Here is a 16,575-nt window from a genome sequence, read left to right as displayed (position 1 = left end):
CCCTATAACCTAAATTGTATCCATCAATCATACACCAAAATATAGGGAATTAAATATTTTTCTTTAATAATACATGTACCTTAAAAATACAAGTTTTTTTTTTAAATGGCAAGGATTTCCAGTGAAAGCTAGCATTTTTTAGAGGTGCACAGCTGAAATAAGGCCAAACTGTATACCCTATAACCTAAACTGTATCCATCAATCACACACCAAAATATAGAGAATTAAATATTTTTCTCTTTATAATATCTTAAAAACACAAGGTCTTTTTTAAATGGCGAGGATATCCAGTGAAAGCTAGCATTTTTTATAGGTGCACAGCTGAAATAAGGCCAAACTCTATACCCTCTAACCTAAATTGTATCCATTAATCATACACCAAAATATAGGGAATTAAAAGTTCTTGTACCAGTACTTAAGATCTAAGTAATCTAAGTATTTTTTTAAATAGCAAGAATAACCAGTGAGGAAAACTTGAAGAAAAAAAATTGTTTTCTTTATAACATAAAACCCTATATAGAATACAAAACTGTAGAGCACCACCAATACTTCATATAAAAGTGGAAAATGTCCTTTTGAAAGGAATGGAGGGAACTCAGATTGAGGTAAACAATTAAAGTTGATATCATTTAAACTTGATATCATTTATCTCCCTTGGATATTTTTTCCTCTATTGATGGTAATACTTGAAACAACAATAGAAACTGCTTTCAAAAGAAATCAAAATAATATCCCAAATCAGGATGAAATGTTGATATAAATTCTTTTGTGACACACAAAGAAAAGAAAATGGATAAAACTGTAAGGATTATTTTAGAGCAGAATTTGTATGATGATAGGAGAAAATAAAGAGCAGTGTCTCTGGAGTTTGGTTCTTCCTTCTGATTTTGGGTAAATTAATATCACTCCATCTGCCAAATCATTCAGCATTCTCAATACTTTGATTATTTACATGCCATTTAGATGTTTGCTTTGGCAAATGTGTTTAGATTGCTATTTATCTCCCTTGTACATGTCAAAGAATGCTCAGCAGTAATTACTACAGCATACTGGCTGATATAAAAATAATTCACCTTATATAAATTTAATTAAATATGAACATTAGAAAAATATTTTGACTTCTACATTCATTTAGACATAGGCAATCCATCATGAACGTGTACTTTTACCGTCACAGTGAATTACTGGAATGTGTACTTTTACTGTTACAGTGAATTACTGGTAAAGTGTGGATAGTTCCTTTCATTGAATGTGGGATTAGTTCAAATGTCGTGACAAAAATATTTTATTAAAATGAAGAAATAATTTTTATGCTGATTTTATTTACTTCAGTGTTGTGAATTGCATTGTGTGAAATTATTAAAGAACGTAAAAGAGGCATCTGGTTCTTTGTTCAGTTTTTAAGAAAAATATCCCCCCAAAGATGCTATCAAAATCTGATCTGACCACTCATTTAGATGTAAAGGGGACATTTATCCCCATATCTGTGAATTCTAGATTGAACACTGAGGGTAGACACCAGTCTGTGAGTGCATCATGCAAAAGTAAATGTGCTCTTAACAGTTGTGCATGCATGATACACAGATAAATACAGTATTTGTAGGTTGGAGTCCTGTATAATTGAAGTGGAATCCCATAATTTGGGGTGAGGGGTTTTGTACAGAAGAGCAGGACAGAATTATCAAGATCTTAATAATATAGACTTGATAACAAATTCAACATGCCTCAAATCATTGCATGGTCAAAGAAGTTATGAAATGTTTGCCACATTTCCTGAATATGTTGCAACCCATTGCCTAGAGCTGGCATCAGTTAATTGGAACAAAAGAAAAATTGGAATATGATAATTTCAGTTCACAAAAGGCCAGATTGTATTTTAAAAAATCCTGTACAGAGAACTGTTGTTTTACCCAAGTTTTGTCATTGTTAACAAAATTCTTGAGTAGTAGAAGAAAAGAAATAAATTTTACTGAAGCCAGCTTTAGTATGCTCTTGTTTTGTACTTGCCTATTTGCCCATTCTATCCACAACAGGTGAAGACCCTTTTAGCAGTATATAGCTTTGAATGTTGCCTTGAAATTGCATGGGAAGTTGAATTTAGAGTTGGAACTTAATGACAGTCTAATATTAGGATGGATATTTCCTGTATTTGCAAGAATGTTTTCTACTATCCATCATATGAAAAGTGATAAATATATGCATTTTTTTGTTGTCATGCCCTAAAGTTTGGATTTTATGAATGTCTTGAGTCTGTCTTTGACCAACAAAAATTTTCTATTTGTGTGTACGATTATTTGTACAAAGGCCAAGTTTTTTTTACTGAAACACTTGCTAAAGTAGTTATAGATTTATAAATGTTTATTATTCATATATTTTACTTCCCATGTAATTCAAAATCATTTCATAGAATTTATTGCATATTGTTTGAATGTAGGAGTGTGATTCCCATTATTTCCGACCAATGTTATTTTTCAGGTAAATCCATAGGCATGTCAGTACCATTACACCTGCATGTGTTTTGTTTATCTTTTGTTTTCCTTCTTCTTTTATTCAGCTTTAAGGATGGCTTGGCATTCTGTGCATTGATTCATAGACACAGACCTGACCTTTTAGACTACCACAAATTGAAAAAGGTGAGTTAAGGGACTGTCATAAAGTTGTTTAGTTGTGGCAATGTAGGGAGTCATTAAATCCACTGTACAACATAAAAAAACAAAAAAGTATTGTATTTATTTATATATATATATATATATATATATATATATATATATATATATACATACACACACACACCCACCAGCACAGAATAAACCTTTTAGGTTTACACTGTTAATCTGCCAGTATTTAATATGGCTACAGTTGGCTTTACCAGCACATGTTGCGACTTAAGATTGTGGACTGTACTCTTCGACATTACCGGCACAGAAAGGGACCACAAATTTGGGTCTACATGGATTTACTTTAAATCATTAAAACAGCAGCAACCTTAATCTGCTAGTATGTACTGTGAATGCAGATCTGATATACATTGTTGACTTTACAGTGGATAATAGTACTACAGAGTTAGATCGAAGCTGTTGATATGCCAACCTGCATATTTGGTATATAGTGTTGACTATACCAGCACACTATGCAGCTAGTTATTGCATCTACATTTTCGTTTTGCCAGCACATAATGTGACTATGTATATGGGTCTGTACTGTTGACCTGCTACACGTAATATGACTGTATATTTCAAGTTATATTTTGGTTCTGACAGCACATAATATGATTAACATGTGAGACTACACTGTAGACTTTGCAGCACATAATACATGTATGACTAACATGTGAGACTACACTGTAGACTTTGCAGCACATAATACATGTATGACTAACATGTGAGACTACACTGTAGACTTTGCAGCACATAATATGATTAACACGTGAGACTACACTGTAGACTTTGCAGCACATAATATGACTAACATCTGTGTCAACACTATTGACAATGCCAGCATGTAATTTGACTACACGTATGGTTCTATATGGATGATCTGCTAGCACATAATTCCTTGATGATTTTTTTTTGTTTTAAAGTAGAATTCCATTTTTCTCTTGGACTGAATCCATGTTTTTCACTATCATCACAATCTGGTTTAGAAATAACTCTACACCATTCTGCAATAATTTTACTGTATCAAGACAATCCTGATAATAGTATTCTCAGTGTTGTTTAACAGACAATCATTGGCAAGAATGCTTAGATAGGTCAAAGGTTTGTACTCATCAAAGAATCCTTGTGTAACAGAAACTGACAGAAATAAGCATGCTTGCCAAATATGGCTTTATGAATTATCAGTAGAGTCATGGACACAAAATATTTGGATAAACATTTGAAAAATGTGTAGAAATAGGAATGGCTTGAACACAAAGTTAATGGGAATGTAGTTGGTCACTTTGTAAGAAAACTGAAAGCCAGAGGACTAACATTTTGTGATCTTTGCCACAAGTATTTGAACTATTGTTACCAACTCTGCACTAGCATCGGTGTTAAAGGAGGAGTTGGACTAATATAATTCTTAAGTCAGAAGATTCCAAATGGATTTGCTTCTAGAACTTAAGGAGGGCAGTGTACAGATCACTGGTGGGGAATTGATGATATTGTTATCAGATTTTATCAAAAATGTTAATGTCTTTACAGAGTTGTTTTCATGTCCCACAAATAAAGTCATCCTTTGGTGTCAGGATGATATTGATTCCAAATCGGGAAAGATAAACTTAGAAACCAACAACTCAGCACAAAACATCAACTATAGTCTGAAAGCATGAGGAATAAGTCCAATACAGCTTTTTAAGAAACATGCCTGTGTCAGAATATGCAGACTGCATGTAGACAATAAAAAGATAAATTTCAAAGGTAAAAAGAAACTCTTGTTGAGGAGGAAAGGTACAATTGAACATTGAACCCATAAAAATCAAGGGTTAAAAAAATGAAAACAAAAGAAGTGTTTTTCATGACTGTAAACAAAAAACAAAAACAAAAAACCACACTAACACATGTCCATTGTGGGAAAAGACAAAGAATTTTGATGAATAGTTTTATATTATTGATGTATACAATTGAGAACTCTTACCATCAAAGAATAAAAATCCTGATTTGTTATGAGGGGTGGGGAAAAAATTACACGTATGTGCTGCAGAAATGTAAAAAAATAAATATTGTGACTGAATTATTGTGTGAATACAGACATGCATATTACAAATTACAGTACTAATATTATTGGAGAACAAGTTGATGTGACAGTGAACATTGTGAAAGTCTTTAAGTATTGTTTGTGTATGTGTGATTTGGATTTTTTTATGTAGCTTTAACAATTTTCCAGTCATATTGCTATTTGTCTGTAGCATGGCAGTTTATATCACTCTAGGGTATGACTTGGTCCAGGTTTGAACCCCGCAATCTCTTGCCATCAGGTAGGACGCATTAACCACTTAGGCCACTGGAGCAGCCTCAGGTATTGTTTAAAGTTGGGAAAGTTTGTTATTTTTCAAATTATTTATTTTATTGAAGTTTGGTAACTCCTTTGCAAAATATTATAGTAAGGGCCACAAGGAGCAGTTTTATATGTTCTCAAATTCTAAAATCAGCAGGGACACCACTCCTTGAAACCCCACTTGAGGACTACTACCACTATCACTACACCTTCCCAATCTCAGTGTGTGTGTGTATGTGAGAGAGAGAGAGAGAGACAGAGAGAAAGTAAGAAAGAACCCAAAGTCATGTCTGATTATATGACCACATATCTTGGTATACACTTTGCCAGCATGTAACATTACCACAAATGTCAGTCTACTCAGTTCCCATCACTTCTACATAATGTTACTACATATTTGGGGAGGCCCTGAGTGGCTGAGTGGTCTAAAGCACTCTCCTTTACGGATCACTGCCATCTCACCATCTTTCTGCGTGGGTTCGAGTCCTGGATTCAGCCAATGTCGGTATGTGAGAAAGCTTGCCATTAGATTCTCGTGGGTCGGTGGTTCTTTCTGGGGTTTTCCCTGGTTCTTCCTCCACCATTAATACTGGCTGCCATGTATAGCCTATCGTGTGCTGAAAAATGGCGTTAAACCCCACAACAACTACATATTTGGTTATACACTGTTGACTTTGCCAGCACAAAATATGACTCACAGAGCTGGTTCTGTACTGTTAATCTGCAAGCATATATGAATCGGAGAGCTGGTTCTGTACTGTTAATCTGCATGCATATATGGCTCAGAGAGCTGGTTCTGTACTGTTAATCTGCAGGCATATAATATGACTCACAGAGCTGGTTCTGTACTGTTAATCGGCAAGCATATAATATGACTCACAGAGTTGGTTCTGTACTGTTAATTGGCAAACATAATGTGACTCGGAGTTGGTTCTGTACTGTTGACTTTGCAAGCACATAATATGACTCATAGAGCTGGTTCTGTACTGTTAATTGGCAAATCTGCAAGCATATAATATGACTCACAGAGCTAGTTTTGTACTGTTAATCAGCAAGCATATATGACTCACAGAGCTGGTTCTGTACTGTTAATCGGCAGACATAATGTGACTGACAGAGTTGGTTCTGTACTGTTGACTTTGTAAGCACATAATGTGACTGCAGTTCTGAGTTTACGCTGTTGTCTTTTGCCTAGCACATATTGTAATGTTGTTGACCTGCCAGCACATAATGTGAACATATATTTGAAGCTACACTGTTGACTTTGCCAGCACACAAGTTTACCACCTAACTGGATCTAAACTGTTGACTTTGCCATTACAAATGATTACACACCTGGGTGTACACTGTTGACTTTCCCAAGACATAATATGACTTCATAGTGGGGGTGTACACTGTTGATATTGGCATCATGTTGTTGACTTTGCCATCACATAGTGTGGCTACATATCTGAATCTGTGCTATTGACTTTGCCTGCATGTGTAACCACAGCTCTGAGTCTGTGCTGTTGACTTGTCATCACATAATATGACTTCAGATTTGAGTCTGCGCTGTTGACTTTGCCATGACGTGTAACCACAGCTCTGAGTCTGTGCTGTTGACTTTGCCATCACATAATATGGCTTTAGATCTGAATGTGCTATTGACTTTGCCAGCACATGTGACATCTGAGACTATGTTGTTGACTTTGCCATAATGTGACTACAGATTTGGATATGTAGTGTTGGTGTTAAATCACAAGTACAGCATAAAACTTGAACCCTGATATGTATGCAAGCTAGTTATGCAATTGCAGATTTACATTATGCACATTTGTGAGTGTCTTGTACATCAATCAAAATTCTGTTAAAAATCTTAATACAGAAATGTGATTTGAAGCATAGTATAATTTTTATGTAGTAGTAATTGAATATGATTTTGTCCTAGTCAAAAACAACTTCAATTTCGAACAATTTTACTGATTTGTTAGTAAGCTCATTCTGGTCTAAAGTACGACTTAGTTATTAATATATAAAAGGAAGGGGTGGGGAAAAAATATGTATGTCATCCTTTTTTGAATTAGATAACTATGTCTTGCAGAAATTTATGTCAAGTTTCTGGCTGTTGGCATAGCTTAGGTATGCCTTGGTATTTGAAAAATAAGAAGCTTGAGGACATTTAAATTGATAGATAACATTCTAAAGTAATCTTTTTTTTAAAAAATGCGTACAGAAGAAGGAAAATTTGCCAGAGCTGCACACATACAGCTGTAGAACTCATAAGATTATTTGTAGGGTTCCTGTGAGGATAAGTGTACCCAACGTACAAATTGTATGTATGATAAGAAGGGGAGGAAAAAAAAAAGCTTTTTCACCAGGCAGGTAGGTATTTTTCTCAAGGATAAAATACATGATAAACAAGGATAACAACTGACTGTTATAGCAGTCTTATTGTGGTGATGTTGTGCTTATTACATGTCTCTGAGACTACATGACTGTTTTGCCCACAGGAATTTGCAGGTGGTAGAGTAAATCTTTTCATCCTGTCCTTCACCCTCAACAGTGTCAAGTTCATTTCATTGTTTGTTTTTGTTCTAATACTAAGAGAGCCTCATTTTGAATTGATATGTTGAGAGGTGAAAAGAACAGAAGATTGTAATTAATAGAATGATGGGTAGAGATACATGAATAACAATATAACACATAATCTAGAGGAAGTAATGCCATACTAGTTGTGAAACATTTAAATTTGAGGTAATGAGGTCGAGTTAGGATTTAACATTATTCAGAATTAGTCCATTTGCCAGTTCATCACTGATTATGTTCTGGTTAGGTTGACAAAATGTTGAGGCATCTGGTGCTTGTATCCATCTTATAATTGTACAAACTTATCATGAGTTAATCTCGAGAACCAGTAAATGTTTTGGAGGACAAGAACAGGACAAAGACATTTTAGGAAAGGGAAACATTGGGCATGGATCTACTAATATACAAATATCATAAATATCATGTATTGTTACATGTCATAACAAGCCTAAAATTCAAAGGCCATCTCATCAAATGGACTAAAGTGGTTCCATCTAACTTTGTTGTTGCCTTGGTAGTAACCAGCAGTGATATAGTTGTTTTGAGGAGCAACAACTTTCAACTCAACTGCAGCTTTTAAAATCCCAAGCACCTGCTCAAAATAGTGAAAAAAAAGTTTGTTCTTCACCTTGCTGCTTAGTAGGATGTATTGGGGTAGCTGGAGTTATTAAATTAAATGTTTTGGTTGTCTGCCTGAAATAAATTTGTCTTAATATTCTTAGAAGGAATGGGGAAGTCTAAATTATACTCAAACAGTGCAGATAAATGTTGCTGCTATTTTATAGAAGTGATATATATTTTGTAAATGTATTGCCATATTCATAAGACAAGTCTAACTGCAAACTGCACAGACCCAGATCTACCAGCACATAATGTGCAAGCAGATCTAGTTCTGTGCAGATTATTATGAGTAATCATTAGAACAAACAAAAATTGACTCTAATCTGCAGGCACATTATGATACAGCAGATCAGGCTCGTTGTTATTTGCTGTTTGACTCTACTTATAAGTGAGTACGTATGGTAGGTGAAGATTACATTCAAAGTTTTGTAATCTTTAGTATGTGGGCTAGTCATTTATCAGGCAATATGCCATTAGGGTATTTTAAAATCTTGGTCTTTAGTGTCTTGCAGCAGCAAATAACTTGAATACCTCAACACTGAGTTATAAATTGCCCAGGAAAACCTGTAGACAGATATTTTGTTTTTCACCTGTCAGTTTGAGTTATGGATATTCTCAGTTATGCTTCTGTGTTCACATGCATGTTCTTTTTATCACCACAGTAACATTTACAATTTTGACTGTGTATTTCAGTGCATTGTGTTGAATTGTTTGTGCTAATGTCTTTTTTCTATGAGACTTCACACCATTTTCTGGCTTAAATTTATTGCTAACATGTCAGAATTACTAATATTTGCAAAATATCCTTCTTTACTTTCAGTATTTTGGAAAGAGATACCTATTTATTGCAATGTTAAAAAAAAATGGAAAGATAGAGTTTTCTGTTGTCATTTAATAAAAACAACTATGTACTTTATTCTGTGGTCTAAAGTTTTGGCATATTTGTATTGTATTAATGCATCTTATTTTACATTTAAGTTGCAAATAATGTGGGAGGTTTTCAGTGGAGGATAACAAATAGTATTGCCCATGTTCGTCTGTCATGTGACATTGATGTCACTTCCTCTCGATACCTTTTGAAGGACTTCATCGATTTAACCAAATTTTATGAGGTTTGACATTGAAAAGACCTAGATCCAATTTGGATGTTCACCATATTTCAGTTGAACAAAGTTATGGCCCCACTTTGACTTAGATCATTTGCCTTCATTTTCCAGGTCATATGGAAACTAAGTTTCAGATGTTATACACAAACACATCAGTTCTTTGATAGCTCTTGGCCACCAAAAGGAAACTTTAACAGTCATGGGGAAGCAGTTGAGTTTTACAAGATTTAACTGTTCATACTACTATTTATTGATATCAAAAAGAGAGAGAGGAGATGGTAGAATTGGTTGCTTTTTTTAATTAAAAAAGTCAGCATGAAGATTTTAACTGTTATACATGGCAAATTGATCCCAGCTCATGATCACAATGCACCTCATTTTCTTTGGTCAAGTGCATCACAAGGTGATTGGTGGCTTTTTGTTTAGTCTGTATCAAAATGACAGAGCATAGAACATTGCATCATACTAACCAAAGAAATCTGAATAATTGAAGCAATAAAATTTACGTTGTTATTTAGATATCAGTGTTAGTAGTCTATGACAGTCTCGGTTCAATTCACCAGTTTAGCTGAAAACGTTTAATCTTGTCTGTAATGAGATGATAATGTACAGTAAGTGGTTCTGACAACTCCATGCTTTACTGATGTTGACCAATGGTTGTTTCTGTGTAGGTTTTTCTATTTTTAATACAGCAGCATTTATATGAAAGATGTCAAAAACATTTGATACACAGAGTACACAAAATCTTTTTATCTCACCAATCTTCATTGCAACAGACTTTTTCCACCCCAGCACAGACTTTTAAGATCTGTTGGAAATAAATTTTTTGTCCCCTAAGTTTTTGGGATGTCTAAGGACATTACTAAAATTTTAATTCTTATAAGAAACTATAATCTATGAAATCTCATTTGATATTGTTTGATGGCTTCTTTGTGGAACCATTTCATCAACAAAGAATAGTCCTGAAAAGTAAATGCTTAATTTTTGGGGTTGAAAATTTTCTAAATGATTTTGTAATCTGTTCTCTTTTAAGAGATGGAAGAAAAGCATAAATATTTACAGTTAAATTTACATAGTTTTGCGGGGCATTAATATTTGATTATTATCATGAAAAGGAACATGATTATCATTATTTCACAATTTATGTTCATCTTTTATGATACTCTGTCTACAGAGTCTAAAAACCATCAGTACTTTTGGTTATATTTCATTTGAATGGAAGCATACTGTACAAACCTTGCTTTAGACTACCAATAAAAAAGAAAGTAAGTATATGAAAAACATGCATGAAAATTCATGTTGTTATATTTAAAAGCACATGTATATATTTTTTAACAAATTTTCATTCAGCTTGAGACTTGTATCCTTTTGAAAGTATGTTTTTACTATGACAAATATTGAAATAAGAATGAATGCATTAGAGCAAATTTACATAGAATTTTAGCCCTTATGTTAAATATCTCAATGAAGTAAAAACTGCTAGGTGATGTTGACCTTCGTATAATACAGCAACAGTTTGTCCGTCTAGTTGACAACATATTTTTGGAGTCTTTATAGTTTATGTATCATAAAGATGAACAAGGACAATAACAATCTTCCTCGAGCTTATTGATTTCAGGCTTTTTGTCATTTTTCATTGCTTTAGCGGCAAAGGCAAGACAGATATGCTACTTCTTGAAAATTACTGTTATCATTGTTGTTTTAATTGGACATCGCTGTTTAAGTTTGTATTCCATTTAACAGTTACATACACTAGTCATTAAACTTGATTCCTACATTGATCATTTCAGTGCAGGCAAATTTATGTCACAATTAATTTTGTTGATTTAGATTATTATGGGTGTGTACCTAGTGAGACATGGCATTTGCATTATGAAACCCCATTGATATGAAAGATCAAGGCTCTTATACTACTTCATTCTCAGCTTTTCCTTGACAAAGTAGTCTTACATTCTCAGTATCATTTAAATGTCAGTGATGCAAAAAATATAGCATAAATCTGTATTTGCAAAAGAAAATCCGTGTGATTGCTAATTGGTTCAGGATGCTAGTAATTTGATTCTTTTGTTGTTGTAAAATTAGTTTTTAACTAATTAGCAAAACTTTTGTGCCCCCAAATACTGTGATTTGTAGTATTATGTCTGTTCTTGTAAGTAAATATGCAATATTTTTCAGAGAATTTAATACAAACAAGTTTGATCATTGTTTTTTAAAATAAATTTACAAAGATGTATTGTGTACATCAGACATTAATAGGCAAGGAGACTTTCATTTTCGAAAAAAATTAGTTGCAATTATTTTGCTTAAATTTAATTTACTTGAAATGTGAAATAATTTTTTTAAATGATTTTCAGATGCCATCTAAATCGGGTTTATTTGTGAAAATACTATCTTATTACAGGGATATTTTGCGATAAATGTTATAAAATCACTTGTGTATCTTCCAGATTTGTAAGCTGAAAATTCTGATATCAATTTTATCCACGAAAGTGAGAATGTAATCCCAGTCTGTGGAAATGAAATCATATCTCCCATGCAGATAAAATTCTTTATCTGTGTTTATAATTCTGTTGCTATTTTCTTTACCTTTAGTATGACTGTAGGAATAATAAAAATCATAATTATATATGAAATTATTTTCATTTAGCTTTTCTTTTAATGTTTACAGGAAAATCCATTGGAGAATCTTAACTTAGCTTTTGATGTTGCTGAGAAGTATTTGGATATTCCACGGATGTTGGATCCTGAGGGTAAATTTTTTTATGCTATCCCCATAAGGCAGAATATATTGTTATAATGTATGGTTGTCTATTTCCTATTTTGTTTTACACAATAACAAGTTGTTGATTTGGGGATTTTACAAAAAGTGAAATGTGATGATTACACTGACCAATAGAAGGAGAATGGCTTCACCATAGCAACATAAGTTCTTCGTAACTTTACAGACCCAGAGATGCTCCCAGGGTACATGATCGCATGATTCTCAAAACATTTATACGAATTTACGCACTTAGAAAGCGGTGATTCACGAGAACTCACAAAAATTAATTCAAAGTTGCACTTATAAAAATAGACTGCATGACAGTAGACAAATATTTTTTTGTTATAATAAATTAAACAAATAAAATCTAAAATTAAATTCAAAAGTTTGGATATTTTAATTTATTACCATACCTCTTCCATTCCAAAGTCTTTACATTAATATAAAAGGATACTTGGAAATCCCACTAATTATTTTAAACCAAAACACCTCTATCCTAGAGGTGTTCTGCAGTCGATACCCTTGTCATCATATGAACATGCATGAACATTGGTCCATTTCCAGAAAATTCAATCAGCTTTTGTGGGATGTAATTTAATGATTATTTTCAACATTAAGTCAGTGGTTACGAGAATTTTAAAGTGAACTGGAGAATGAAGAAAGTAGTGGAGTTTATCAGGAAATGAAGGATGGTATTTCAACAGCAGTATTAGGTGCTGAGTTAAATGTATCACAGATAAAGAAATTGAAATGTGCAACAAAGTTTCAGAATTCTTGGTTGTCAAAGTGTCAGTGGTGACAACACAACTCCAAGACTTGAGGTTATGTGATGTTTGCTAAGGTTGTGGGAAAAACTACCATTTTATAGGAAATCTGCTGTAAGATTTTAGGACATCATTTTTTACATGATACACCGAGTCACATGAACATTGGCAGACATTAACAAATTTACTTGAGTCCAGCATAGAAGATGCTGCCTCCAATGTTTTAAAGAAAGAGTACGAAAAATATAGTGCATTTGTATGTGCGATGAGGACAGCGTATATTACTACCTTTGACAACATTTCATTGAAAGTTTAAACGTGAAATAAAGCAGAGATTTCCTCAAGAAAATACATCTGTTGCAACAAGTTTCTTGGTCTAAGAGGACTCTCATTTCTTAGCAGAGATGAACAAGTAGATTATGGCATTGAAAGACTTGAGACCCAAATACAGCATTATGGCATTGAAAGACTTGAGACCCAAATACAAAGACTTGAGACCCAAATACAGCATTATGGCATTGAAAGACTTGAGACCCAAACACAGCATTATGGCATTGAAAGACTTGAGACCCAAATACAGCATTATGGAGCAGATTAGAAAGCTGGTACAGTAGTTGGCAAAGCACTGATTAAAGAAACTAAGAGTTAGAGTTCTTACGGTGAGAAATCTCAATTCTGGATCAGAGATATCCGAGAGGCAATACTTTTGTGGTGTCTGTGGAAAATATTAAATAGTGTAACAACCATATTGGACATTTTCCCAACTTGTTGATAAATGGCTGTCCTAGCTATGCATATGCCCCTTGAGACAGCAGACTGGGTTCTCAGCACAGAACAGTGTTTACACACAGCTTGGGAACAGATTAAACTCAAAAATAATAAACACAATGAAGTGTATAGAACCAGAGGGGACATATTTGAAAATTTTGGCTTTGATAAGAGTTATAACAGAGTAGAAGTGGAAGAATGAGATATGGATGTTAAAGTGTTAGGTATTAGGTAAATATTGAACCATGTATCCACCCCCCTTTTTTTCTACTTTCTCCTTATTTATGTGACAAGGGTTGGGGGAATCCCTCCTTATTTAAAATCCTGTGTCAAGGTCAGATTGAATAAAAGTGGGAAAATGGTTGCAGTACCATGAAAGAACAACAACTGTTTCTGTACAATAACTTTATTTGTGCATCAGTGACCTAGACTAAACTTGTGGATGGCTTGCATTTAAAAAAAGATTCAAAACCTTTTAATTTTTGGTTCAGAATGTCAAAGTGCAAGGTCACTTACTTCAAACATAATTGTTTCTGTACAAACATTTGATTCATATACCTTCTCAAAAGGCCCAGGTCATTGTGACTTGTTCACCAGTTCACTGGAGTCAACCATGACTACATTGAGAAATATTAAACATGGATATCCATATTCTATACATGATTGTTTACTGTGTTTACTGAGTAAATGAACTACAGATGAAAAATGTTTTAGTATTTTTTAGTGGGGATAAAAATATTACATTCTAGTATGATTGACACTTCTCCAAAATTGACAAACACATTGAAGAAACTACTTTCCATAATTTGCCTTTGATAAATACAAACAAAACAGTAGAATATTGGGGGCCTGATACAAACTAAGTCCTTCTACAACAAAAACAATATCTTTTTTCAGATATGGTCAACTCCGCCAAGCCTGATGAGAGATCTGTCATGGCATATGTTTCCTCATATTACCATGCTTTCTCTGGAGCTCAACAGGTACAAATTTCCAGTAGTTTATATATCCAGTGAGTCATACTTATTTGCACAACTTTTGCCAAGAGAAAATACACAAATACTTCGGCTATGAAATAATAATAGACCTTCTCTGACAAATCTAATGCTTACTATAATCATGGGTTAATGGAGTTGCAATATGTAATATACAGCATCTGAATAAATTGGACCAAAGCAGAGCAATATGATCGAGTTAAATCATGTATTACATTTTATTATTCCCTTTTAAGACTGGTTGGATGGATGCATGGATAAAATTTGAGGATTTATGTGCAAGAGTGTTTGTGATTGACCATCGAGGCTGGTTGATCTTAGCACAGGTGTTCTACAGCAAATATAGTTATTTGGTTTTGTCATCTGTGTGATAGTAATGAAATGGTGTTCAATATTCAGACAGCATGGTTGTATTCTTCTGATTATATGCAACAGAATGCTGACACATTTATTTCTAACATTTCCTTATTTTTGTCCGTGTAGGCAGAGACAGCGGCCAACAGAATCTGCAAGGTCCTAAAAGTCAACCAGGAGAATGAGAGATTGATGGAAGAATATGAGAGACTTGCCAGTGATGTAAGAATCAACTTGCATTCTGTTCCTGTGAATCTTTGTCATATCCATGCATGTCATTCTCAAGGAAAAGGAGTCCGTTCTAAATAATGTTTCATAATTATTGTTCTTTGAAAGAAGAAACAGAATGCAAATAGACACAAAATAAGATGGATTATATCATTTCCATGAAGTCATTTGAACTTTGCAATATATGTATATTTACCTATTGTACAAATCTTGCAATTTTCTATTGTAATCTTATTAATAACTTGAGGGATTAGGTAACTTGTGTCAAGTATTAAAAGAGTTATGTCCCTTCAGGCTTTTAATGTTGAATTGGGCTTCATATTTTAGATGTGTATAGCATAACATGACCCAGGAACTTCATTTACAAATTTTTCTGAGTTTTAGCTCTTTATCAACATGGCAACTCCATTTCCTTTTCACATGGCGTTGTTTTAGGTGCTCCTCTAACTGAACCATAATGTACTGTCTTCTACGAAAGTTACAAAAATATATTGTTTTAATTGTTACTATTGACTGGGTGATTTTTGCAGCTTCTAGACTGGATCAGAAAGACCACTCCCTGGTTGGAAAACAGGACAACTGACAACACACTTCCAGGTACACAGAGGAAGCTGGATGAATTTCGAGACTACAGACGCAAGCAGAAGCCTCCCAAACTTGAGGAGAAAGCTCGCCTAGAAAATAGCTTTAACACTTTGCAGACACGACTTCGTCTCAGCAACAGGCCAGCCTATCTTCCCACTGAGGGAAAGATGGTTTCGGTAAATTTAAAATTCTTAAGTTGAATTGTTTTGGGATTATTGTCAGCATTAATTACATATTTAATTTTTTTTTATAGATACATGCTTTATTTTTTAAGATTTTTAATCCCCTTTGACAAGAAGACTTCTTTTCTTAATGACTTGCTATTTTTAAATATGTTCATGACTTTTTCACCTAAGATTGGGGTAGACACAAGCAGTGTTCCTTTGCTTCTATTAGGCAGTCCAAGGATGTCCAATTCTGCACGATTCCCCTTCCTGCACACCTTTTTGAAGCAAAGTGAGGTACATAGCACTCCACTCCCTCGATAACTCATGCCCTGATAACTCGTGAACAAGCTTATAATGCGGGGTCAGGAATGGATCTCATTTTTTAAACCAGAAAATACCCCAAAAATGGATCCCTATTTGCTGAACTCGAAGAAAATCATGATCAAATTTGGTAACAAATACTTTGATATATCGCTCGTTTTATCACTATGAAGTATCAAATTAAAAAATTGGTTTTACAATGTTTTGCATTTTCTTTCCAAATGACATTCCTAGTACACTGCATTTAACGATATGTGATAAAATTTTGCTCAATGAAAATGTCATGCCAAGTGGAAGCAGTACTTTAATAAATAAATACAAATTAAATAATTTTTATATCAACTGTAATTAAACGTAAAATGC

General features: G+C 33.7%; 1 protein-coding gene across 2 annotated transcripts in view; it reads left to right on the top strand.

Moving 5' to 3' along the window:
- Nucleotides 1-16,575, top strand: part of LOC149804744 (alpha-actinin-like) — a 151,257-nt gene that overhangs the window by 88,215 nt on the left and 46,467 nt on the right. Inside the window, exons 5-9 of one of the 2 annotated variants that reach the window (XM_089943802.1) lie at nucleotides 2,555-2,633; nucleotides 11,938-12,019; nucleotides 14,460-14,545; nucleotides 15,041-15,133; nucleotides 15,670-15,900. In XM_089943802.1, coding sequence (XP_089799928.1) covers nucleotides 2,555-2,633; nucleotides 11,938-12,019; nucleotides 14,460-14,545; nucleotides 15,041-15,133; nucleotides 15,670-15,900 — 571 coding nt within the window. The remainder of the gene's footprint in view (nucleotides 1-2,554; nucleotides 2,634-11,937; nucleotides 12,020-14,459; nucleotides 14,546-15,040; nucleotides 15,134-15,669; nucleotides 15,901-16,575) is intronic. The other variant, XM_089943795.1, reaches the window with a different exon arrangement.

The sequence above is a fragment of the Sinohyriopsis cumingii genome, chromosome 2 (assembly GCF_028554795.1).
Source record: "Sinohyriopsis cumingii isolate HCF-2022 chromosome 2, ASM2855479v2, whole genome shotgun sequence".
Taxonomy (NCBI): Eukaryota; Metazoa; Mollusca; class Bivalvia; order Unionida; family Unionidae; genus Sinohyriopsis; species Sinohyriopsis cumingii.
The sequence above is the reverse complement of the archived record's forward strand: the minus strand, read 5'-3'. Positions and strand labels throughout refer to the sequence as shown.